Below are 27,780 nucleotides of genomic sequence, written 5' to 3'. Positions count from 1 at the left end.
TGGTGTTAGGTAAATTGAAGGGATTGAAGGCAGATAAATCCCCAGGGCCAGATGGTCTGCATCCCAGGGTGCTTAAGGAAGTAGCCCAAGAAATAGTGGATGCATTAGTGATAATTTTTCAAAACTCGTTAGATTCTGGACTAGTTCCTGAGGACTGGAGGGTGGCTAATGTAACTCCACTTTTTAAAAAAGGAGGGAGAGAGGAACCGGGAAATTATAGACTGGTTAGCCTAACGTCGGTGGTGGGGAAACTGCTGGAGTCAGTTATCAAGGATGTGATAACAGCACATTTGGAAAGTGGTGAAATGATCGGACAAAGTCAGCATGGATTTGTGAAAGGAAAATCATGTCTGACGAATCTCATAGAATTTTTTGAGGATGTAACTAGTAGAGTGGATAGGGGAGAACCAGTGGATGTGGTATATTTGGATTTTCAGAAGGCTTTTGACAAGGTCCCACACAGGAGATTAGTGTGCAAACTTAAAGCACACGGTATTGGGGGTAAGGTATTGGTGTGGGTGGAGAGTTGGTTAGCAGACAGGAAGCAAAGACTGGGAATAAACGGGACCTTTTCAGAATGGCAGGCGGTGACTAGTGGGGTACCGCAAGGCTCAGTGCTGGGACCCCAGTTGTTTACAGTATATATTAATGACTTGGATGAGGGAATTAAATGCAGCATCTCCAAGTTTGCGGATGACACGAAGCTGGGTGGCAGTGTTAGCTGTGAGGAGGATGCTAAGAGGATGCAGGGTGACTTGGATAGGTTGGGTGAGTGGGCAAATTCATGGCAGATGCAATTTAATGTGGATAAATGTGAAGTTATCCACTTTGGTGGCAAAAATAGGAAAACAGATTATTATCTGAATGGTGGCCGATTAGGAAAAGGGGAGGTGCAACGTGACCTGGGTGTCATTATACACCGGTCATTGAAAGTGGGCATGCAGGTACAGCAGGCGGTGAAAAAGGCGAATGGTATGCTGGCGTTTATAGCGAGAGGATTTGAGTACAGGAGCAGGGAGGTACTACTGCAGTTGTACAAGGCCTTGGTGAGACCGCACCTGGAGTATTGTGTGCAGTTTTGGTCCCCTAATCTGAGGAAAGACATCCTTGCCATAGAGGGAGTACAGAGAAGGTTCACCAGATTGATTCCTGGGATGGCAGGACTTTCATATGAAGAAAGAATGGATGAACTGGGCTTGTACTCGTTGGAATTTAGAAGATTGAGGGGGGATCTGATTGAAACATATAAGATCCTAAAGGGATTGGACAGGCTAGATGCAGGAAGATTGTTCCCGATGTTGGGGAAGTCCAGAACGAGGGGTCACAGTTTGAGGATAGAGGGGAAGCCTTTTAGGACCGAGATTAGGAAAAACTTCTTCACACAGAGAGTGGTGAATCTGTGGAATTCTCTGCCACAGGAAACAGTTGAGGCCAGTTCATTGGCTATATTTAAGAGGGAGTTAGATATGGCCCTTGTGGCTGCGGGGGTCAGGGGGTATGGAGGGAAGGCTGGGGCGGTGTTCTGAGTTGGATGATCAGCCATGATCATAATAAATGGCGGTGCAGGCTCGAAGGGCCGAATGGCCTACTCCTGCACCTATTTTCTATGTTTCTATGTTTACTACCCATTGTGTTTTCCCCCATTCCTTCTTCACCTCCCTGCTTCCCCCTCCCCCACCCCTTTACCTTTCCTCTTACTGGTTTTTCACCTGGAACCTACCAGCCTTCTCCTTCCCACCCTCCCCCCACCTTCTTTATAGGGCCTCTGCCCCTTCCTCCTACAGTCCTGACGAAGGATTCTGGCCTGAAACGTCGACCAATCTTTTCCACGGATGCTGCCCGACCTGCTGAGTTCCTCCAGCGTGTTGCGAGTGTTGCCTTGACCCCAGCATCTGCAGAGTATTTTGTGTCTAGAGACTCGCTTTCAAGGTCTCCTCATCTTATTTTCTCGATATTTTTTGATTCTTTCTTTATTATTTTTTTTCTTTTGCACACTGGTTGCCTTCCGTGTTGGTCACGGTCCTTCATTAATTCTGTTATGGTTATTGAGTTTGTTTTCATTGAGATACAGCGCAGAATGGGCCCTTCCGGCCCTTTGAGCCGCAGCACCCAGCTATCACCTGATTGACCCTATTCTCATCACAGGGCAATCTAGAATGACCAATTAACCTACCAACCAGTACATCTTTGGACTGTAGGAGGAAAGCAGAACGCCCGGAGGAAACCCACACGGTCACAGGGAGAACGTACATACTCCTTACAGACAGCAGCAGGAATTTGCTATGTATGGTGACGTATATGTATTTTGATAATACCTACATTTACTTAGGACTTTGAGCATGTCACAGAACTGATAGGATAAATGGAAACTTGTCTTGCCTTGGATGCATTGGCGTAATATTCAAAGTTCAAAGTAAATTTATTAACAAAGTCGCCATAACCTGCCGAGATTCGTTCTCCTTCACAGTAGAACAAAGTACAATAGAATCAATGAAAAACTATGCACAAAGAATGGCAAACAACCAATGTCTAAAAGAAGACAAACTGTGAAAATTTTAAAAGGAAATAAATAACACTGAGAACATGAGTTGTAGAATCCTTGAAAGTGAGTCCATAGATTTTTGAATCAGTTCAGAGCTGAGGTGAATGAAGTTATCCATGCTGGTTCAGGAGCCTGATGGTTGAAGAGTGATAACTGTTCTTGAACCTGGTGCTGTGGGACCCATGGCTCTTGAGCCTCTTTCCTAATGGTGGCAACAAGAAGAGGGCATGTCCTGGATGGTGGGGATCCTTGATAGATGTTGCTTTCTTGAGGCAGCACTCCTTGTAGATGTCCTCAGTGGTGGGGAAGGCTTTTCCTGTGATGGACTGGGTGTATCCATAACTTCTTGAGTATGAAGTTTTCATTCCTGGGCATTAGTATTTCTATACCAGACCATGTTGCAAACAGTTGCAATACTCACCACTATGCATCTATAGAAGTTTTCAAAGTTTTAGATGACTTGCTAAATCTGAGCACAGCAGACACTCATGTGGCATCTGTTTTCCATTATCTTCAGGAAGTATTATAATGTTTTCTTCCATGAAGACAGGCACAAAATAGTTAATTTCTTAGAATATCCCTTATTGCCCAATTTAACCTCTCCTGTCCCATAGAAGAACATAGAAGTGTACAGCACAGGAACAGGCCATTTGGCCCACAATGTCGGGCCAAACTAGCTAAAAAGCAAATCAAAAACACCCAAACACTAATCCTACACCATGTCCATATCCCTCCATCTTCCTTACATCTATGTGCCTATCCAAATGTCTCTTGAAGGCCTCTAATATATTTGCCCTACCACCACACCAGACAGTCCATTCCAGGCAGGCATCCACCACCCTCTAAATAAAAAACTGACACTTCACCCTTGAACCTACCCACTCTCACCTTCGATGCATGCCCTCTGTAATTAGACGTTCCAACCCTGCGATGCAGATACTCTCTATCCACTCTATCTATGCCTCTCATAATCTTGTAAATCTCTATGAGATACCCTCTCAGCCTCTGACGCTCCAGAGAAAGCACCTCAAGTTTATACCCAGCCTCGCGTGATAGCACATGCCATCTAAACTTGGTAGCGTCCTGGTAAACGTCTTCTGCATCCTCTCCAAAGCCTCAACATCCTTCCTGTCGTGGGGTGACCGGAATTGAATGCAATACAGTTACAACATAACCTCCTGAATTTTGAAATCAATGCCCAAATAATATTAGCAAGTATTCCATAAGCCTTCTTAACCACCTTTGGTCCACTGGGGTCCACTGTTAAGGACCGTGCCCTTAACAGTGTACTGTCTCCTTGCATTTGCCCTACCAAGGTGCAAGACCTCACACTTACCTGGGTTAAGCTCCCTCTGGCATTTCTCAGCCCATATCTGCAACTGGTATATATATTGTGCTGTATTCTTTGCCAATCTTCTACATTATCCACAACTCTACCCATCTTGGTATCCTCCACAAATTTACTAACCATGCATTTGCATTTTTATCCAGGTCATTTATATGCATTACAAACAGCAGAGGTCCCAGCACAGATCCCTGCAGAACTCCACTAATTACAGACTTCCAGCTTAAATAAATCCCTTCGATCACTACCCTCTGTCATGTATGCACAAGCCAGTTCTGGATCCAAACAGCCCATTCACCACAGAGCCCATCCATCTTAATCTTCTGGATTAGCCTTCCACAATGAACGTTGTCAAACACCTTACTAAAATCCACGTAGACAGCATCCACTGCCCTACCCTCATCATTCTCTCTTGTCACCTTGTCAAAAAGCTCAATCAAGTTGGTAAGGCATGACTTGCCATGCACAAAGCCATGCTGTCTCTGGAGGTTTTCATATATAAAACAACATGAGGTGTTTTCTGATTAATAAAAACTGCAACAACTCATTTATTGTACCTCAAAACCTGAACACGAAGCATGGTAACCAAACTTCACAGTAACTATGTCATCATGTCAGACCAGCCTGTTAAAGTGAATCCCAATTCAATGTCAGTGGTTGTGAATTATCTCTGTTTCCACCAATTACATTACCCTACACACCCCCGACCCAGAATTCACTAAAACCAGTATTATGAGCTCTGTTTTCGGAGAAGGAAGTCGAGAATCGGAGCGAGATGCGGCGGAAGCCATTTTGATTTTTTCTTTTTTTCATCGGAGTTAAGAGAGGCGGGACTGCGCAGGCGTGTGACGTCGGGCAGTGAAGCGTTGAAGATTTAAAAGGAACACAGCCGTATACAGCGGGCAGCGGAGTGAGCCGGGAGCAGAGTGAAGGCTTAAGGGCTTTGGCTCAATGGGCTTAGGCAGAAATGGGCAAGGCAAAGTAGGTTTGGTTTTCAGTTTTTCCTGTTATTTAAGGAAAGGGGGAAATATGAGTGTGAGGGCAGCTTGCTGTTCTCGGTGTCGGATGTGGGAGGTCCTGGAGTCTCCTAGTCTCCCGGACATCCACATCTGGGCCAGGTGCGCCGAGATGCAGCTCCTAAGGGACCGCATTAGGGAACTGGAGCTGCAGCTCGATGACCTTTGTCTGGTCAGGCAGAGTGAGGAGTTGATAGAGAGGAGTTACAGGCAGGTGGTCACACCGGGGCCACAGGAGGCAGACAAGTGGGTCACGGTTAGGAGGGAGAAGGGCAAGTGTCAGGTACTAGAGAGTACTCCAGTGGCTGTGCCCCTTGACAATAAGTACTCCTGTTTGAGTACTGTTTGGGGGGGACAGCTTACCTGGGGGAAGCAACAGTGGCCGTGCCTCCGGCACAGAGTCTGGCCCTGTAGCTCAGAAGGGTAGGGAAAGGAAGAGGAGGGCAGTAGTAATAGGGGACTCGATAGTTAGGGGGTCAGATAGGCGGTTCTGTGGACACAATCGGGAGAACCGGATGGTAGTTTGCCTCCCTGTTGCCAGAGTCCGGTATGTTTATGATCATGGGAGGGTGAGGAGCCAGAGGTCGTGGTACATATAGGTACCAATGACATAAGTAGGAAAAGAGAAGAGGTCCTGAAAGGAGAATATAGGGAGTTAGGAAGGGAGTTGAGAAGAAGGACCGCAAAGGTAGTAATCTTGGGATTACTGCCTGTGCCACGTGAGAGTGAGAGTAGGAATGGAATAAGGTGGAGGATAAATGCGTGGCTGAAGGATTGGAGCAGGGGGCAGGGATTCAAGTTTCTGGATCATTGGGACCTCTTTTGGCGCAGGTGTGACCTGTACAAAAAGGACGGGTTGCACTTGAATCCTAGGGGAACCAATATCCTGGCAGGGAGATTTGCGCTGGCTACAGGGGAGACTTTAAACTCGAATGGTTGGGGGGTGGGAATCAAATTGAAGAGACTAGGAGAGAGGAGGTTAGTTCACAAACAGAAAAAGCTAGTAGACAGTGTGTGAGGGAGGATAGACAGGGGACAGAGAATGGGAGCACTCAGACCGAAGGTGTAGGGGAGAAGGAAGAAAAAGATAACAAAGGTGTTTGCACCATTAGGGATAAACAGAGAGTAAGAGGTGGAGAGTTTCTTAAATGCATCTATTTTAATGCTAGAAGCATTGTAAGAAAGGTGGATGAGCTTAGAGCATGGATTAATACCTGGAAATATGATGTTGTAGCTATTAGTGAAATATGGTTGCAGGAGGGGTGTGATTGGGAATTAAATATTCCTGGATTTCGTTGCTTCAGGTGTGATAGAATCAGAGGGGCAAGAGGGGGAGGTGTTCCATTGCTTGTCAGAGAAAATATTACAGCGGTGCTTTGGCAGGATAGATTAGAGAACTCGTCTAGGGAGGCTATTTGGGTGGAACTGAGGAATGGGAAAGGTGTAGTAACGCTTATATGGGTGTATTATAGACCACCTAATGGTGAGCGAGAATTGGAGGAGCAAATTTGTAAGGAGATAGCAGATATTTGTAGTAGGCACAAGGTTGTGATTGTGGGAGATTTTAATTTTCCACACATAGACTGGGAAACCCATTCTGTAAAAGGGCTGGATGGTTTGGAGTTTGTCAAATGTGTGCAGGATAGTTTTTTGCAGCAATACATAGAGGTACCAACTAGAGAAGGAGCAGCATTGGATCTTCTGTTAGGGAATGAGATAGGTCAGGTGACGGAGGTATGTGTTGGGGAGCACTTCGGGTCCAGTGATCACAATGCCATTAGTTTCAATATAAGTATGGAGAAGGATAGGTCTGGACCCAGGGTTGAGATTTTTGATTGGAGAAAGGCTAACTTTGAGGAGATGCGAAAGGATTTAGAAGGAGTGGATTGGGACAATTTGTTTTATGGGAAGGATGTAATAGAGAAATGGAGGTCACTTAAGGGTGAAATTTTGAGGGTACAGAATCTTTATGTTCCTGTTAGGTTGAGAGGAAAGGTTAAAAGTTTGAGCGAGCCATGGTTCTCAAGGGATATTAGAAACTTGGTTCAGAAAAAGAGGGAGATCTACAATAAATATAGGCAGCTTGGAGTAAATGAGGTGCTCGAGGAATAAAAAGAATGTAAAAAGGATCTTAAGAAAGAAATTAGAAAAGCGAAAAGAAGATATGAGGTTGCTTTGGCAAGTAAGGTGAAAATAAATCCAAAGGGTTTCTACAGTTTTATTAATAGCAAAAGGATAGTGAGGGATAAAATCAGAGTGGACGGCTATGTGCGGAGCCAAAAGAGATGGGGGAGATTTTGAACAATTTCTTTTCTTCAGTATTCACTAAAGAGAAGGATATTGATTTGTGTAAGGTAAAGGAAACAAGTAGGGTAGTTATGGAAACTATGATGATTAAAGAAGAGGAAGTACTGGCGCTTTTAAGGAATATAAAAATGGATAAGTCTCCGGGTCCTGACAGGATATTCCATGGGACCTTGAGGGAAGTTAGTGTGGAAATAGCAGGGGCTCTGACAGAAATATTTCAAATGTCATTAGAAACGGGGATGGTGCCAGGGGATTGGCGTATTGCTCATGTGGTTCCATTGTTTAAGAAGGGTTCTAAGAGTAAACTTAGCAATTATCGGCCTGTGAGTTTGACGTCAGTGGTGGGTAAATTGATGGAAAGTATTCTTAGAGATGGTATATATAATTATCTGGATAGATAGGGTCTGATTAGGAACAGTCAACATGGATTTGTGCATGGAAGGTCATGTTTGACAAATCTTATTGAATTTTTTGAAGAGGTTTCTAGGAATGTTGACGAGGGTAAAGCGGTGGATGTTGTCTATATGGACTTCAGTAAGGCTTTTGACAAGGTCCCACATGGAAGGTTAGTTAGGAAGGCTCAATCGGTAGGTATTAATATTGAAGTCGTAATATGGATTCAGCGGTGGCTGGATGGGAGATGCCAGAGAGTAGTGGTGGATAGCTGTTTGTCAGATTGGAGGCCGGTGTCTAGTGGTGTGCCTCAGGGAGATTTTCTGGGTCCAATGTTGTTTGTCATATATATTGATAATCTGGATGACGGGGTGGTAAATTGGATTAGTATGTATGCAAATGATACTAAGATAGGTGGAGTTGTGGATAATGAAGTAGGTTTTCAAAGCTTGTAGAGAGATTTAGGCCAGTTAGAAGAGTGGGCTGAAAGATGACAGATGGAGTTTAATGCTGATAAATGTGAGGTGCTACATTTTGGTAGGACTAATCAAAATACAACATACATGGTAAATGGTAGGACATTGAAGAATGCAGTAGAACAGAGGGATCTAGGAATAATGGTACATAATTCCCTGAAGGTGGAATCTCATGTGGATAGGGTGGTGAAGAAAGCTTTTGGTATGCTGGCCTTTATAAATCAGAGCATTGAGTATAGGAGTTGGGATGTAATGTTAAAATTGTATAAGGCATTGGTAAGGCCAAATTTGGAGTATTGTGTACAGTTCTGGTCACCGAATTATAGGAAAGATGTCAACAAAATTGAGAGAGTACAGAGAAGACTTACTAGAATGTTACCTGGGTTTCATCTCCTAAATTACAGAGAAAGGTTGAGCAAGTTGGGTCTTTATTCTTTGTAGCGTAGAAGGTTGAGGGGGGACTTGATAGAGGTATGTAAAATTATGAGGGGGATAGATAGAGTTGACGTGAATAGGCTTTTTCCATTGAGAGTGGGGGAGATTCAAACAAGAGGACATGAGTTGAGAGTTAAAGGGCAAAAGTTTAGTGGTAACATGAGGGGAAACTTCTTTACTCAGAGCTGTGTGGAACGAGCTTCCAGCAGAAGTGGTTGAGGCAGGTTTGATGCTGTCATTTAATGTTAAATTGGACAGCTATATGGACAGGAAAGGAATGGAGGGTTATGGGCTGAGTTCAGGTCGGTGGGACTAGGTGAGAGTAAGAGTTCGGCGCGGACTAGAAGGGTCGAGATGGCCTGTTTCCGTGCTGTAATTGTTATATGGTTATAATTGTTTGTGCACAGCACCCACAACATAGTCAGAAGTGTCAGTAGTAATGGCTGCAGGTGTGTTGGGGAACAGGTGTGCCAGTAGGGAGCTTGTTTGGTGTCATCAAATGCCCTGATCATGTCCACTGACCAGTCAAGCACTTGATTAGCTGTCTTGCCTTTAATCACACTATACTGGGGGAGCATAAGTTCTGCAGCTCGTGGAATGAAGCAGTGATAAAAAACAACCAATCCTAAAAACTCCTGTTGTCTTTTAGTTGTTTGGGGTGGTGGGAAATCCATAATAGCTGATACTATTCATGTGATAGGGTTTGCATCTTCTGAGGAGATGCGATGACCGAGAAAGTCAACGGTTGACTACCCAAAACCTGCATTTAACAGGGTTAATATTCAATCTGTGTTGGCTTAAGTGCTCGAAAAGTGTGCGGAGATGAGATACGTGTTTGGATTTGGATGCACTGGCGACAAGTATGTCATATAGAGAAACAAAAAGAAAGTCAAAGTGTTTTAATACGGAGTCTATCAGCCTTTGGAAAGTCTGTGCTGCATTTTCAGCCCAAACAGCATGCGCAGAAACTCAAAGACGCCAAACGTGGTTATCACAGCAGCTTTGGGAATGTCCTCCAAGAACACAAGCATCTGATGGTAGCCCGTAACTAGATGGACTGTGTCTTCACCGGTTCGCACCGAAGCCTGTTAAGCCAAAGCCTTCACACTCTATCAGTGGCCACCCCAACAAAGTCAATTCCGCTTGAGCCTAACCTCCTTTTATTTGCAGCTGAGGTTAGGCTGCTGACAACGACACTTTCCATGCCTGCGCAGCCCAAAGAGACTGACCTTGCCTAATCTCCTGACTTCCACGGGACTCTGAAACCAATACTCACAGTCCTCTGGCCTGAGCCGCCCAGAAAAAAAGTGAGCCCAGCAACTTTCACTAACCTTCTACTTTTTTGCATAATTAAGTGATTTTTATTTAATCACTCTCATATTTGCCTCAATTCACCAATGCAGAATTCTCATTTTTTTGCCCAAAACTCAGGCTTAACACATGTTTTAGCTATCTAAGTATTTACCTTCCACCTAACATTATAAATTCATAAACATTCTGCAGATGGTGGAGACCTAGAGTACCACACACAATGTTCTGGATGAACTCAGGCAGCACCTAAGGAGAGAAATATCAGTGAACATTTCAGGGTCATTGACGGTTTATTTCTATCCATAGATGCTGCCTGGTTTGCTGAATTCCTCCAACTTTTTATGCAATATGTGTTACCATATAACTTCATGATTGCCATGTCCGAACACTTACTTTATTTTGCACTAAAGTGATGATTTGTGATTAATTAATACATTTATCATCTTTCACTGTACATTAGAAGCTCGGGGGAGATTTGACAGAGATATACAAATTTATGAGGGGTATAGAGGGGGGTAAATTCAAGCTGGCTTTATCCACTGAGGTTAGGTGCGACTACAACTGGAGGCCATGCATTAGGAGTGAAAGGTGAAATGTCTAAGAGGAAGCTTCTTCACTCAGGGTGCTGAGAACGTGGAGCGAGTTGCCAGCACAAGTGGATGTGGGGCCAATTTCACCATTCAAGAGAAATTTCAATAGGTAGATGATGGGAGGGATATGGAGAGCTACAGTCTGGGCACAGGTGAATGGGACTAGGCAGATTAATGGTCAACACTGACTAGATGGGCCAAAGGGCCTGTTTCTGTGCTGTAGTGTTCTATCACTCTATTACTCTACTAACCATTGCTTTCTTACTCTCATATACTTCAACATATTACTCTGATCAATAACTAACTCACACCTCATTGCCTTTCTATTGCCTTTTTATTATTTAACAGTTGATTTCTGATTGAACTAAATTCTTTCAACTCTTTGTATGAAACTTCAAGATAGCATGGTTACTGTTTGCTAGAGACCCCTAGCAACCAGATAAACAATTCACCCTTTCGGATTGTCCAATACAAGATATAAAATAGCCAGCTCCTTTATCGATTTCTCAACATACTGATTGGGATCCATTGGATGGTGAGAAAGGCATATGGCATGCTCGCCCTCGTGAAAACATAAGAAATGGGAGCAGGAGTCGGCCGTCTGCACTGTCAAGCCTGCTCCACCATTCAATAGGATCATGGCTCAACTCCATCTACCTGCCTTTTCCACATCACCCTTAATTCTCCTCCAATGCAAAAGTCTATCCAACTCTATCTTAAATTTACCAGGGTAGCCTCCACTGCTTTCCTGGACACAGAATTCCACAAATTCACTACTTTCTGGGAAAAGCTGCCCTAAATCCACTCCCCCAAATCTTGAGGCTGTGTCCCCTAGTTCTAGTCTCACTTATCAGTGGAAACATCTTTCCTGCCTCTATCTTATCTATCACTCTATAATTTTATACGTTGCTATAAGGTCCCCTCTCATTTTTCTGAATTCCAGCAAGTATAGTCCTAGGCATCTCAATCTCTCCTCATTGACTAATTCAGAATTAATCTGGTGAACCTCCTCTGCGACACCTCCAAAGCCAGTATATCTTTCCTTAAATAAAGAGACCAGAACTGCATACAGTAGAACTTCAGAGGTCAGAGCATAGAATATAAAAGCTGGGATAAGGTGTTGGAACTTTACAAAACACCAATTAAACCTAAAGATTAAAGATTTTAAAAAGTAGCTTTATTTGTCACATGTACTTCGAAACAACAAAACATACAGTGAAATATGACCAACAACTCGAGGATGTGCTGGGAGCGGCCTGCAAGTGTTGACATGCTTCTAGCACCAGTACAGTTTACCCACAACTTACTAATCCTTACCAGTACATCTTTTGGAATGTGCGAGGAAATCGAGCACCCTGAGGAAACCCAGGCAGTCACGGGGAGAATGAACATTATTTAATTAATTAATTAATTAATTCCTATGGACAGCGTTAGGAATTGAACCCAGGTCACTGTACTGTAAAGTGTTACTCTATGATAACGCTCTTTGCTGCACTGTGAGGATTGTGTGCAATTCCAATTGCCACACCATTGTGGATGCACTGGACAAGCTGCAGGGGAAATTCGCCAGGATTAGATTAGATTATGAGGACACTCAGTCCTCGTTTATTGTCATTTAGAAGTACATGCATTAAAAAAATGATACAATGTTCCTCCAGAAAGATATCACAGAAACACAGGACAAGCTAAGACTAAAACTGACAAAACCACATAATTATAACATATAGTTACAACAGTGCAAAGCAATACTGTAATTTGATAAAGAGCAGACCATGGGCACAGCGAAAGAAGTCTCAAGTCTCAAGTCCCGATAGCCCCATCATCTCACGCAGATGGAAGCGCCGCAAACTTGCCGATGCATTGGAAGCACCCAACCGCAGCCGACTCTGAGTCCATCCAAAAACTTCGAGCCTTCGACCAGTGCTCCAATACCGAGCACCAAGCACCATCTCTGCCGAGCGCTTTGACCTCGCCCCAGCCGCCGAGCAACAAGCAAAGCCGAGGACTCAGGGCCTTCCCCCGCCGAGAGATTCTGGATCACACACTAGCAGTGGCAGCGAAACAGGCATTTCAGAAGTTTTACCAGATGTTCCTCCATGCTGTCACATCTGTCTCCATCAAATCAGGATTGTGCACGGCACCCTACTTGACAAATAACAGACATCACCACTGGAGTGGCTGCTGCGAGCTGCGTCACGCCACCATCTTCTCCTCCCTGGATATTGTCTGGAATGAAGAAGTTTAGTTATGGGAAGAGATTGGATAGACTCTAAATGTTTTCCCAGCGGGCAAGGCTGAACAGTAACCTGATAGGAGTATGGACAATAGACAATAGGTGCAGGAGTAGGCCATTTGGCCCTTCGAGCCAGCACCGCCATTCACTGTGATCATTGCTGATCATCCACAATCAGTATCCAGTTCCTGCCTTATCTCCATAACCTTTGATTCTGCTATCTTTAAGAGCTCTATCTATCTCTTTCTTGAAAGCATCCAGAGACTTGGCCTCCACAGCCTTCTGGGGCAGAGTATTCCATACATCCACCACTCTCTGGGTGAAAAAGTTTTTCCTCAACTCCGTTCTAAATGGCCTACCCCTAATTCTTAAACTGTGGCCTCTGGTTCTGGACTCACCCATCAGCGGGAACATGCTTCCTGCCTCCAGCGTGTCCAATCCCTTAATAATCTTATATGTTTCAATAAGATCCCCTCTCAGCCTTCTAAATTCAAGAGTATACAAGCCCAGTCGCTCCAATCTTTTGACATATGACAGTCCCGCCATCCCGGGAATTAACCTTGTGAACCTACGCTGCACTCCCTCAATAACAAGAATGTCCTTCCTCAAATTTGGAGACCAAAACTGCACACAGTACTCCAGGTGTGGTCTCACCAGGGCCCTGTACATCTGCAGAAGGACCTCTTTGCTCTTGTACTCAATTCCCCTTGTAATGAAGGCCAGCATGCCATGAGCTTTCTTCACAGCCTGCTGTACTTGCAAGCTTGCTTTCAGTGACTGATGTACAAGAGCACCTAGATCTCATTGTACTTCCCTTTTTCCTAACCTGACTCCATTTAGATAATAATCTGCCTTCCTGTTCTTCCCACCAAAGTGGATAACCTCATATTTATCCACATTAAACTGCATCTGCCATGCATCTGCCCACTCACCCAGCCTGTGCAAGTCACCCTGCATTCTCATAACATCCTCCTCACATTTCACACTGCCACCCAGCTTTGTGTCATTGGCAAATTTGCTAATGTTATTTTTAATTCCCACATCTAAATCATTAATATATATTGTAAACAGCTGCAATTCCAGCACTGAACCCTGCGGTATCCCACTGGTCACCGCCTGCCATTCCGAAAAGGACCCGTTAATCGCTACTCTTTGTTTTCTGTCAGCCAGCCAATTTTCAATCCATGTCAGTACTCTGCCCCCAATACCATGTGCCCTAATTTTGCCCACTAATCTCCTACGTGGGACTTTATCAAAGGCGTTCTGAAAGTCCAGGTACACTGCATCCACTGGCTCTCCCTTGTCCATTTTCATAGTTACATCCTCAAAAAATTCCAGAAGATTAGTCAAGCATGATTTCTCCTTCGTAAATCCATGCTGACTCAGACCGATCCTGTTACTGCTATCCAGATGTGTCATAATTTCATCTTTTATAATTGACTCCAGCATCTTTCCCACCACCGACGTCAAGCTAACCGGTCTATAATTCCCTGTTTTCTCTCTTCCTCCCTATATAAAGTTATAAGATGCATAAACAGGGAAGTTGTGAGAATCTTTTTTCCACAGTAGAGGTATTAAAAACAAGAGAGCATAAGTTTATGATGAAAGGAAGGGGATTTGAGGGGAAAGCGTTTATAATGCGAGAGATTGATATTGGAGAATGTGCTGCCAGAGGAGATGGTGGAATCAAATACGAATGCCACGTTTAGTTATCTGTCAGACAGACACCGAAATGGACGTGGCATAGAAGAATGCAGATCTAATGAGGGCAAATGGGATTCATGTAGACAGGTAGAGGGGTCAGCATGGATGTGATGGGCCAAAGGGCCTGTTTCTCTGCTCTTTGACACCATGAATTTTTTCTCACCATCACTGAGAACAAATCAGTGCTAATTTGTTGTGCTTCTCTATGTATGGACTAAAGCACTCTGTCATTTTTTGCAATATGTATGTTATATGGACCTTTAGTTTGTTAATGTATACTCTGCTCTTTGAATACGTTGGCACGGGGAACAAAAAAAACAAACAATTCTATTAGTTATAAATGCAAGAGATTGACTCAATTAACTTTTCTCTTTCCTCCACAGTTATTTTCTGAGCACAGAGGATTCCCCGTTACGTCGACATTTGTACAGGTAAGCAAATGTGGGTCTGTATCTGTGTGAGCTTGCATATGTGTATCGATGCTAAACACGAGAAACTCTGCAGATCCTGGAAATCCAAAGCAACACACACAAAGTGCTGGAGCAAGTCAGCAGCTCAGGCAGAATCTATGGAAATCAATAAACAGTTGATATCTTGGGCCGAGATCCTTTTTCAGGACTATCTGTTTCTATACTATATAGTAAAGTGAAGGCATCCATTAGTCTTGCGAGACCATGGATCTGTGCCTGGAAAGTCTCCACTCCCCAGGGCGTAGGCCTGGGCAAGGTTGTATGGAAGACCAGCAGTTGCCCATGCTGCAAGTCTCCCCACTCCACAACATCAATGTTGTCCAAGGGAAGGGCATTAGGACCCATACAGTTTGGCACCAGTGTCGTCGCAGAGCAATGTGTGATTAAGTGCCTTGCTCAAGGACACAACGCGCTGCCTCGGCTGGGGCTCGAACTCACGACCTTCAGGTCGCTAGTCCAATGCCTATTTGCAATTGCCTATTGGCCATGTGCCCACACCACTATATAGTATATGGCTTCTATACTATATATAGTATTTAGCATAGAAGCACAAGGGACTGTTTTGTATATATACTATATGCTTCTCCGTGTATTTTCTTTTCTTTTATTTTATTGAGATACAAAGTGGAAGAGCCCCTTCCAGCCCTTTGAGCCTCGCCACCCAGCAACCCCAGTTTTAATCTGAACCTAATCAAGTGGCAATGTACAATGACCAACTAACCTACCAACTGGTACATCTTTGGACTGTGGGAGGAAACCGGAGCACCCGGAGGAAACGCACGTGTTCACAGGGAGGATGTATAAACTCCTCACAGGCAGTGGTGGGAATTGAACTTGGGTCACTGGTACCGTAAAGCATTGTGCTAACCACTTCGCTACCATGCATGTGTATGCCTTCATGTGTGCCAAGAGTTTATCTATACTAATCACGTTTACCAGCACTTTGTCAATAGCCTCCTGTCCATGTACACACTTGTGAGTGTGTACCATGAGTCCAATTGTCCTTCAATACCCCGCAAATAGGGAATTTCCCCGCTAATGCCCCTGATGTGAAGGTGAGCACTTATCTTCTGAGGCCTTGGTCTTTTGTCTTTTTGTTTGGCTAGTCTACAACTAACAGCACAAACATTGATTTTTTGCAGTTTCATGTAACCCACACCCCTTCTGTTCTCTTCTCTCTCTTTCTGATCCACCCAGATTCTCTCAAACATCCCTTTCTTACCAAACCAGCCTCAAATTCTATCCCCTCCCTCACCTGGTTCTATCTGCCTATTACCCACCCAGTCAACCAACTGGGTTCCCTGTCCACTCCCCTACCATTCCCACCTTCCCACCTTCTCTCCTCTCCCTAGTTCCACTCTTCATCTTCCTTTCCTATCAGATTGTATCATCTATAGAAATAATAACAATGCTGAGGCTTTATAAATTGTTGGTTAGACCGCACTGGAGTATTGTGAGTAACTTAGTGCCCCATATCTAAGAAAAGATGTATTGCCATTAGAAAGGGTAGAAGAAATTTACAAGGTGATTACAGGAATGAAAGGGTTAATGTATGAGGACCATTTGATGGCTCAGGGCCTGTGCTCACTGCAGTTTAGAAGAGTGACAGGGATCTCATTGAAACCTATCGAAAGCACTGAAAGGCACAGAGAGGATTTTCCTGTAGGACCAAATGATATAGCCTCTGAACACAAGGATGTCACTTCAGAGGTGAGGGGAAATTCTTTTCGCCAGAGGCTGGTGAAACTGTGAAATTCATTACCACAGACGACTTTGGAGGCTGAGTCGTTGGGTATATTTAAAGCGGACATTGCTAGGTTCTGAATTAGTAAGGTGTCAAGGTTACAGGAAGAAGGGAGGAGAATGAGATTGAGAGGGATTATAAACCAGCCATGATTGGCAGTGCAGACTCAATGGGCCAAATGGCCTAATTCTGCTCCAATGTCCTATGGTTTTATGGTCTTCCTCCTTTACCTGGCTCTATCTGTCCATCAACCCCTGCTCACCTGGATCCACCAATCATCTCTCAGACCTGTCTCCACCCCTCCTTCTCACCTCTTTATGCTGCCTAAGTCCCCTCAGTCCTGATGTGGGGTCTTGACATGAAAAGTTGCCCATCCCTCTGTCTCCACAGAAGCTGCCTGATTTTCTGAGTTCCTCCAGCAGCTTATTCTTTGTGGCATCCTTTTTTTTTAACAACTATGTTCAACTGCCTCCTCCCTCAGCATGGGCAGGGGTTGTCATATTCCTCAGACAAACTACCGTAAATATAGTTGATTGCTGCGGAGAGTGACTGTTCTTATTTTGGCCCAGCAATTTACCGACTGGCCCGCCTTTGAAGCTCCTCGAGTGCCTTATTGATATATTGATGCCTAAAGGTAACATTTGGATTCAGGCCTGCAGTTGCTTAGACAGTGAGCTTCTGCTAATCGATAGCACACTAGAGAGAGGAGGGAAGCCCAGAACAGAAGTGTAATGTTTCTATCTGCAGAGGGAAATAGGCACTCAGAGTGTCAATCTGCCACCTAGTGGCTGACAGAGGATCATACAACACCCAGAATCAAATCCCAGATCCTTTCAAATGCATGTACTGTATCTTGCAAAGAAATAAAGGCTGAACAACTTCACAAATAGTCCATGGAATGTATAGATTTGCAGCAGCAATGTAGTGCAATTATATTAAAAATACTATAAAATATATTTATTAAATAAATAAATAGTTCAAACAGAGAGATGGTGTTTCATTGTCTGTTCAGAAATCTGGGGCAGATGGGAAGAAGCCGTTCCTGAGCTGCTCTGATATCCTTCCATGACCCAAAGATGTGTGGGTCAGGAGGTAACTTTGACCAGTGTAAATTGCCCCTTGGGCATAGGTGGATGGTAGAGTCTGGGGCTGGGGGTGGTGTAGTTGATGAGGAGTTGGAGAGAATGAAATACGATTGGTGTAAGTGGGTCTCATTTTCATGATGTACGACACTAGGTAAATTAATTTTTGGTTAGAAACATTGAAGTGGCTTTTGAATTTCAGATAATTACTTCAGCACAATGCATTTTTCATCTAAATATCCATCAGAATGTAATAAGCAAGGTGGGTTTGGAAATGGCTAAACTACTGTATAGTCACATGAATTAATGTTTTTAAATCATTACTCCTTCTTGAATGCACAATAAGTGCAGTCTTTAATGGAATTAAAGTGTTCATAGGGGTTTATAGAAGTTAAAATTTTGATTCTAAACCCCAAGGGACTTTTTGGGACAGGTGACCAAACACTTGGTGATATTGAGTCCTCAAGTGTGTGAACGAGTGTGTGTGTGTGTGTGTGTGTGTGTGTGTGTATGTGTGTGTATGTATGTGTGTATGCATGTGTATTCGTGCGTGTGTGAATGAGTGTGTGTGTACGCGCGCGCGTGCGTGAATGTGTGTGTGTATGTACGTGTGTATGCGTGTGTATTCGTGCGTGTGTGAATGAGTGTGTGTGTGTGCACACGCGTGCGTGAATGTGTGTGTGTGTGTGTGTGTGCGCGCACGTGCGCGAATGAGTGTGTGCCAGGGTTTATTTATGTGTGTGTGTGAGTAAAAAGGAGAGAGACAGGATGTGTAACAAAGCAGAGAAGACAGAATGAGAGAGAGAGGGAACGTAAGGGGGTGAAAGAGAGGGAGAGAAGATGAGACAATGAAGATAAGAGAGAGAGAGATGTATCTGTGGAGGAATTCAAACCTTGGACCCAAATCCAGCAAAGACATCATCTAAAGAGCAGTGTAAATCAGGAAAGCAAGAGAGACCTGAATTAGAGGAATGCTGATACACCAGAGGATCATAGGGCAGGAGAGGGTTGATGTACAGAATGTGTCTTTAATAGGGCTGATATTACTGCCAGTTTGCATTAAGGAATTCGTCATGGTTGAAGTATTTTAACTATTTTGTTTCCTTTAGTGGGAGAGTCTAAGACGTGAGAACACAGTCTCAGAAGAGAGGGGCATCCGTTTAGAACGGAGATGAGGAGGAATTTCTTTAGCCAAAGAGTGGTGAACCATTGGGGTTGTTTGCCACAAGCCGCTGTGGAGGCCAAGTCCTTATTTACGTGTAAGACAGAGGTTGATAGATCCTTGATTGGTCAGAGCATGAAGGGATACAGGGAGAAGGCGGGAGGCTGGAGCCGAGAGGAAAATTGGAACAGCCATGATGAAATGGCATTTGACTCGATGGACCAAATGGCCTAATTCTGCTCCTCTGTCTTATGGTCTTAACTGAATAAAAGTAATTATTCTGTATGTATTCAAGTAATAGTAATTGCTGTATCTGCTAAAAACTATTCTTCTACCTTTAGTGCAGAGAGCAGCGAAACCTTCAACCGGCGCTGCCTGTCCTGTGACCTGATCCCCAACTGTACGTCCTTCAGTGCTTCATTCAGCCACAACATGCGTTACTTCTTGTTATACTGCAAAGGTAGGTGAGGGTCCATTCGTAGCACAGATCCTTTTAAAGTTTGTGAGCGAAGGAGAAAAGGTCAGGCCTCTGGGGAAGGGTGAGAAGTCCTTTGCAGTTTTTCATTGATTCTGTTTTGTTTCTTTTTTGTTTCTATGAATGCCCAAAAGGTAATGAATCTCAGGACAGTATTTGGTGACATGTGTAGGAATAAATACTTTGGGCTGAATGGCCTGTGTCCGTGCTGTCAGGTGATTGTAAAATCATTTCAGCTTCATGTCATGGCACTTGCTATAACTATATGGTAAACCTGAGTTTTACAGGCTCCTGGGTGTGAGAGTGTAAGGTGAAAACACAGCTTCGGCTGATTAATTGTCAATGTCAATTTAAAGCAAACTGAACCACCTATCTAGGTTCAAAGTTCAAAGTAAATTTATTATCAAAGTACATATGTGTCACTATATACAACTCTGTGATTCATTAATTTGCAGGCATTTATAGCAAATAGAAACACAATAGCATGAATGAAAAGCTGCTCATGACGGAGACGGACGATTAACTACTGTGCCAAAAATAACAAACTGTGCAAATACATAAAGAAAAGAAAATTCTGTGTATTCCTGGAGTGAAAGATGCTGACCTGATAGAAATACGTAAGATTATGAGAGGCAGGGGTAGAATGATTATTCAAAATCTTTTTCCTGTGGAGGGGGAATCAAATAAAGCAGGTGTAGTTTTAAGAGGTGGGAAATTCAAGGTGAATCCCAAGGGTGAGTTTATTTTTACAGAGAATGGTTGATGTCTGAAACTTGCTGCTGTCCTGTAAATAGTTTGTACACTCTCTCTGTGAAGGCATGGGGTTCCTCCAAGTTCCTTGGGTTTCCTCCCACATTCCAAAGACGCACGGGCTAGTGTTAATAAGTTGTGGGCATGCCAAGTTGGCATCAGAAATGTGGTGGGCATGCCAAGTTGGCATTGGAAATGTGGTGACACTCGCAGGATGCCCCTAACACATCATCAAATTGTGTTGGTCTTTAATACAAATGGCGTAGTTCACTATCTTTCTACGTTTTGCTGCACATGTGACAAATAAAGTTAATCTTTACAGAGTGCAGGATGAATTGTTACAGTTACAGAGAACAAGCAGTGTAGTCAGACAAGAAGGTGCAAGGCATGATGAGGCAGAGTCCATCTTATCGTAGAAGAGATCCATAAAATAATCTTATAACAGCCGGATAAAAGCGGTCCGAGAGGCTGCTGGTATGTGCTCTCGGGCTTTTGTATGTTCTGTGATGGGAGAGTCAGTATTAACATTTCTGATCAATTGCCTTTTCATCTGAACTCTAGTTTCTATTGAAAGATTATAGGTTTGAAAGGCAGGCTCTGTTTTATTCCCTCCACAGCTTGACCAGCTAAGAGCTTGAAGCATTATCAAAGTCAAACACAAAGAAGTACTTGAGCCTTTATCAGAGTAAGATGTGGGGGGGGCATGATGGGGATGTTTTATGGTACTAGCTGTAAGATTGGAGTTCAATTTTCACCGCTGACGGTAAGGAGTTTGTATATTCTCTTTGTGATGCCGTGGGTTTACTCCCAGAATCCAAAGTGTACAGGTCAGGGTAAGTATGTTGTGGGCACGCTTTGCTGGCGCTGAAAGAATGGTGACTCAATCCGTGGACAGTGCTGGTCATTGGTGCAAATGGCACATTTCACTGCATGTTTTGAAGTTCTTGTGACAAATAAAGCCAAACCTCAATCTTTTTCTAGATAGACTGTCACACTGATGGAAGCAGATTCAATGAGAGTTTTCAAAAGGGAGCTGGATGTACATTGTTTCTGTCATTCATTATAGTCAAGGATGCAATAGAGCTTTGTGGGATGGAAACAGACAGGAAAATAGGTCAGGAACAAACACCAGTCGAGGTATTTCATAAACTTGGAGAGACGTATGGGGACTTCAGTGTCCATCACCAAGAGTGGCTTGGTAGTACCACCATAGACCAAACTGGTCATAGCTGTTAGACCGGGACAACAGCAGGCGGTGAGGGAACCAACAAGAGGGAAAAATACACTTGACCTCATTCTCACCAACCTGTCTGCCACAGAAGCATCTGTCCATGACAGCATTGGTAGAAGTGACAGTATTTGTGGTGGCTAAATTCTGTCTCCACATTGAAGAAACCCTCCACTGTGTTGTGTGGCACTATATATAGGCATCCATTAGTCTCGTGAGACCATGGATTTGTGCTTTGGAAAGTTTCCAGGGCGCAGGCCTGGGCAAGGTTGTATGGAAGACCGGCAGTTGCCCATGCTGTAAGTCTCCCCTCTCCATGCCACCGATGTTGTCCAAGGGAAGGGCACTAGGGCTGATACAGCTTGGCACCGGTGCCCTCGCAGAGGAATATGTGATTAAGTGCCTTGCTCAAGGACACAACATGCTGCCTCAGCTGAGGCTCAAACTAGCAACCTTCAGATCACTAGACCGATGCCTTAACCACTTGGCCATGCACTACCACCGTGATAAATGGGATAGACTTCGAACAGGTCTGGCAGCCCAAGACTGTGAGGCACTGCGGGCCATCAGCAGCAGCAGAATTATACTCAACTACAATCTGTAACCTCATGGCCCGGCATATACCCCATCTAATATTACTACTATACCAGGGGATCAATGAAGAGTGAAGGAGGGCGTGCCGAGAGCAACACCAGGCATACCTCAATATGAGCCGTCACCCAGATGAAGCCACAATGCAGGACTACTTGCACGACAAACACCATGAGCAGCAAGTAATAGTCAGAGTTAAGTAGTCCCACAACCAACAGATCAGATCCAAGCTCTGTGCCCCTGCCACATCCGGCTGTGAATGGTGGTGGACAATCAAACAACTCACTGGAGGAGGAGGCTCCACAAATATCTCCATCCTCAAAGAGAGAGGAGCCCAGCACACCTCTGCAAAAGATAAGGCTCAGGCATTTGCAACAATTTTCAGTCCGAAGTGCTGAGCAGATGATCCAACTCAGTCTCCATAAGTCCCCATCATCCTGGATGTCAGTACGTAGCCAATCCGATTCACTCCACGTGATATCAAGAAATGGCTGAAAGCACTGGATACTGCGAAGGCTATGGGCCCAGACAAAATCCCGACAATAGTCTTGAAGACTTGTGCTCCAGAGCTTGTTGCACGACTAGCCAAGCTGCTCCAGTACAGCTACAACACCAGCATCTACCCGGCAATGTGGAACATTGCCCAGGTATGTCCTGTACACAAGAAACAGGACAAGTCCACCCCAGCCACTTCACCTGTGATTCGACTGGGGTGATATACTGCGTCCGGTGCTCCCGATGTGGCCTGTTATATATTGGCGAGACCCGACGCAGACTGGGAGACCGCTTTGCTGAACATCTATGCTCTGTCCGCCAGAGAAAGCAGGATCTCCCAGTGGCCACACATTTTAATTCCACATCCCATTCCCATTCTGACATGTCTATCCACGGCCTCCTCTACTGTAAAGATGAAGCCACACTCAGGTTGGAGGAACAACACCTTATATTCCGTCTGGGTAGCCTCCAACCTGATGGCATGAACATCGACTTCTCTAACTTCCGCTAAGGCCCCACCTCCCCCTCGTACCCCATCTGTTACTTATTTTTATGCACACATTCTTTCTCTCACTCTCCTTTTTCTCCCTCTGTCCCTCTGAGTACTTCTTGCCCATCCTCTGGGTCCCCCCCCCTTGTCTTTCTTCCCGGACCTCCTGTCCCATGATCCTCTCGTATCCCCTTTTGCCAATCACCTGTCCAGCTCTTGGCTCTATCCCTCCCCCTCCTGTCTTCTCCTATCATTTTGGATCTCCCCCTCCCCCTCCAACTTTCAAATCCCTTACTCACTCTTCCTTCAGTTAGTCCTGACGAAGGGTCTCGGCCTGAAATGTCAACTGCACCTCTTCCTACAGATGCTGCCTGGCCTGCTGCGTTCACCAGCAACTTTGATGTGTGTTGCTTGAATTTCCAGCATCTGCAGAATTCCTGTTGTTTGCACCCCAGCCAGTTACTGCTCTATCAGCCTACTCTCAATCATCTGCAAAGCAATGGAAGGGGTCATCAACAGAGCTATCACACAGCACCTACTCGGCAATAACCTGCTTGTGGATGCCCAGTTTGGGTTCCGTTAAGGTCACTCAGCTCCTGACCTCATCATCTCCTTGATCCAAACATGGACCAAAGAGCTAAATACCAGAGGTGAGGTGAGGGTGATGGCCATCGAATTCAAGGCAGCATTTGACCGAGTATGGTATCAAGGTGTTGAGGCTAAAATGGAGTCAATGGGAATTAGGGGGAAACCCTCTGCTGGTTGGAATCATAGCTGACACAAAGAAAGATGGTTGTGATGGTTGGAGGTCAATCGTCATCCTCAGGATATCACTGCAGGAGTTCCTCAGGGAAGTGTCCTAAGGCCATTCATCTTCAGCTGCTTCATCAATGACCTTCCCTCCATCATAAGGTCAGAAGTGGGGATGTTTGCAGATGACTGCACAATGTTCTGCACCATTCGTGACTCCTCAGATAGTGAAGCAGTTCCTACTCAAATGCAGCAGGACCTGGACCATATCCAGACTTGGGCTGACAAGTGGCAAGTAACAATTGCCAGGTAATGACCATCTCTAACAAGAAAGGCTCTAACCATCGTCCCTTTACATTTAGTGGCATCACCATCACTGAATCCCCTATATCAACATCCTGGGGGTTACCATTGACAGGAAACTGAACTGGTGTAGCCATATAAACACAATGGCTACCAGAGCAGCTCAAAGGCGAGGAATCCTGCGGTGTGTTACTCACCTCCCTGACTCCCCAAAACCTGTCCACCATCGACAAGGCTCAGGTCAGGAGTGTAATGGAATGCTCACCGATCACCTGGATGAGTGCAGCTCCATCAACACCCAAGAAGCTTGACACCAGCCAGTACAAGGCAGCCCACTTGATTGGTACCCCTTCCACAAGCATCCAATCCCTCCATCATCGATGAGCATTTGCAGCAGTGTGTACTATCTACAAGATGCACTGCAACAAAACACCGAAGTTCCTAAGGCAGCACCTTCCAGACCCACAACCACTACCATCTAGAAGGACGAGATCAGCAAATACCTGGGAACACCACCACTTGGAAATCCCCCTACAAGTCACTCACCGTCCTGACTTGGAATCATATCGCCGTTCCTTCGTTTTCACTGGGTCAAAATCATGGAATTCCCTCCCTAACAGCACTGTGGGTGGACCTACACCTCAGGGACTGCAGCGGTTCAAGAAGGCAGCGCATCACCACCTTCTCAAGGGCAACCAGGGATGGGCAATAAATGCTGTCTTAGCTGGCAATGCCCACGTCCTGTAAATGAATAAATGAGTAAATAAAATGTTATGTTGAGTATTCTTCCATGCAAATTCAGTTGGAGTATTGTATGCAACTCTGATCACCCGTTATAGGAATAATGTCGAGGCTTTGGAAAGGGTTCAGAAAAGGTTTCGAGAGGACCAGAAGCACTGAATAAAACATGAGGTCTGCAATCTGCTGAGGGCCTGATCAGTAGCATTCGGGTCTGGCGACAAAGTAAAATACAGGAGTTCCAGGTACGTTCTTCAGAAAGCAATCTCAAGTGCTAAGAAGCAATTCCAGACCAAACTTGAATCACTGAAGGATGCTCGTCAGCCGTGGCAGGGGCTTCAATGCGATCATCCAGTAGGATTTACATCCACAGTGATGAAGTGCTTTGAGAGGCTGGTGATGAAACCTATCAATTCCTGCCTGAGAAGTGACTTGGAACTGCTCCAATTTCCTCCCATCACAACAAGTCAACAGCAAATGCCACTTCATTTTCTCTTCATTCAACCCTGGAACATCCGGACAGCAAAGATACATACAATAGGATGCTCTTCATTGACCGCAGCTCAGAATTCAATACTATCATCCCCTCAAATCTAGTCAATAAGCTTCAAGATGTTAGCCTTTATTAGCGAAAAAGATGTTGGTGCCTCATCAAGTGGGCAAGTCCATCAGTGCATTTGTATGAGTGAGCAACTATAGCCACAATGGGCCGAATGGCCTCCTTGAGTGGCAACATTTTGTGATCCCATTACTTAACATTTAATTCACCCAGCCTGTCGGTTTAGTTTCAGATCCCCGTTACACAGAGGTTATTATTGATGTCTTTTAATTATCATTTAGAATAGATGACTACAAAGGAACTCTCCTAAAGTAAAGGCTGACCCAACTAGGGTATGCCTGTGCCAGACAGGTTTTCAATCTCAGTACTAAGTTTGGCACAGGATTAATGTAACTTTGTGTTTGCTCTGAGCCTCATATTTTGCACTGAGTAAGCAAAACAATCATACACCCTGACTTCAAAGAAAGTTGTCCTCACGAACTTAGTGATCCCTGGGCTGTGGTCTTCCCCTGCACAGAGATGGATCACAGCCTGGCATCAGTTCCAGAGGGTCCCTGTTATACGGCAGCTCTGAGATCATCAAATTGGAGTACCCAGTCACACTGTTCACAGAATGCAAAGCGTACTGTTTTCTAAACTAGCACAAAATAAACATCATAGCTGAAATAGCATTAAAGAGCAGTATTATATTAATTCTAAATTGATTGTATTTTACAATATTTATCAGAAGGATACAAGCAAACAATTTTTTATTCAGGCCAAAAAATTTTCAGCAGCAGTTGATTAAGCCAGTCAAGGTGAAGTCTGTTCCCCAGACAATTACATTCAGGGTGCTTTATACCAATGTTAGTCTGACTAAACTGGAAAAGACTAGAAATTGGTGTGTCCTATACGGGAGGGAATCACCCTCTGGACTTCCTGCTTAACTGTGATTGTGCATGTTCTTGAAGTTGTAGCCAATTTCATAGTGTGGGAAAGGCCATCATTTTTCAGTTCCGTCATTTTTCTGCAGTATCACAACTACCTTCTCATTGCGGAGGTAATTACGTAGAATTCATCGCATAGAAATCATATGGTCTGCCTGATCTATGTCAATGATAGTTCTCCCCATTATTTCATCTAACCTTACCTACATATCATTCTCTTCATTACCTCCTCTTGTACTTATAGATGCTTAAAGGCATCTACGTCTCTAAAAGGTGCCTGTGTCCCTGGGTGAAGAAGGTTTTACTGAAAGGTCTGCAAGAGGAACTCAGTGAGTCAATCAGAATCAGGTTTATTATCACTAGCATGTGATGTGAAATTTGTTAACTTAGCAGCAGCATTTCAATGAAATACATAATCTAGCAGAGAAAAAAATAATAAATAATTTTTTAAAAATAACAATTAATAAACAAGTAAATCAATTACATATATTGAAAAGTTTTTTTAATTCCAAAAACAGAAATACTGTATATTTTTTTTAAAAAGTGAGGTAGTGTCCAGAGATTCAAAGTCCATTTAGGAATTGGATGGCAAAGGGGAAGAAGCTGTTCCTGAATCGCTGAGTGTGTGCCTTCAGGCTTCTGTACCTCCTACCTGATGGTAACAGTAAGAAAAGGGCATGCCCTGGGTGCTGGAGGTCCTTAATAATGGAAGCTTCCTTTCTGAGACACCGCTCCCTGAAGATGTCCTGGGAACTTTGTAGGCTAGTACCCAAGATGGAGTTGAGTAGATTTACAACCTTCTGCAGCTTCTTTCGGTCCTGTACAGTAGCCCCTCCATACCAGACAATGATGCAGCCTGTCAGAATGCTCTCCACTGTACATCTATAGAAGTTTTTGAGTGTATTTGTTGACATGCCAAATCTCTTCAAACTCCTAATAAAGTATAGCCACTGTCTTGCCTTCTTTACAATTACTTCGATATGTTGGGACCAGGTTAGGTCCTCAGAGATCTTGACACCCAGGAACTTGAAGCTGCTCACTCTCTCTACTTCTGATCCCTCTGTGAGGATTGGTATGTATTCCTTCGTCTTACCCTTCCTGAAGTCCACAATCAGCTCTTTCGTCTTACTGACACTGAGTGCCAGGTTGTTGCTGCAGCACCATTCCACTAGCTGGCATATCTCGCTCTTGTACACCCTCTCATCACCACCTGCGATTCTACCAACAATGGTTGTATCGGCAGCAAACTTGTAGATGATATTTAAGCTATGACTAGCCACACAGTCATGTGTATATAGAGATTAGAGCAGTGGGCTAAGCACACACCCCTGAGGTGCACCAGTGTTGATCGTCAGCGAGGAGGATATGTTATCACCAATCCACACAGATTGTGGTCTTCTGGTTAGGAAGTTGAGGATCCAGTTTCAGAGGGAGGTACAGAGGCCCAGGTTCTGCAACCTCTTAATCAGGATTGTGGGAATGATGGTATTAAATGCTGAGCTATTGTCGATGAACAGAATCCTGACGTAGGTGTTTGTGTTGTCCAGGCATCTGTGGAAGAAAAGGAATTAATTGTCCATGTTTCAGGTCAAAACCCTGCATCCGGATGTCGAGAGTTCCTCCCTCCCCCAACACAGATACTGCTCAAGCCGCTGAATTCTCTAG

The 27,780-nt window shown here is 44.3% G+C and overlaps 1 protein-coding gene across 1 annotated transcript in view; it reads left to right on the top strand.

Moving 5' to 3' along the window:
• The window catches only part of dpp6a (dipeptidyl-peptidase 6a), a 515,918-nt gene that overhangs the window by 410,377 nt on the left and 77,761 nt on the right, over positions 1-27,780 (top strand). Inside the window, exons 15-16 of the mRNA XM_072254436.1 lie at positions 14,736-14,783; positions 19,152-19,270. Of these exons, the coding sequence (XP_072110537.1) occupies positions 14,736-14,783; positions 19,152-19,270 (167 nt within the window). The remainder of the gene's footprint in view (positions 1-14,735; positions 14,784-19,151; positions 19,271-27,780) is intronic.

The sequence above is a fragment of the Mobula birostris genome, chromosome 3 (genome assembly GCF_030028105.1).
Source record: "Mobula birostris isolate sMobBir1 chromosome 3, sMobBir1.hap1, whole genome shotgun sequence".
Taxonomy (NCBI): domain Eukaryota; kingdom Metazoa; phylum Chordata; class Chondrichthyes; order Myliobatiformes; family Myliobatidae; genus Mobula; species Mobula birostris.
Note: the sequence above shows the minus strand (reverse complement) of the source record. Positions and strands in the feature narration are given on the sequence as shown.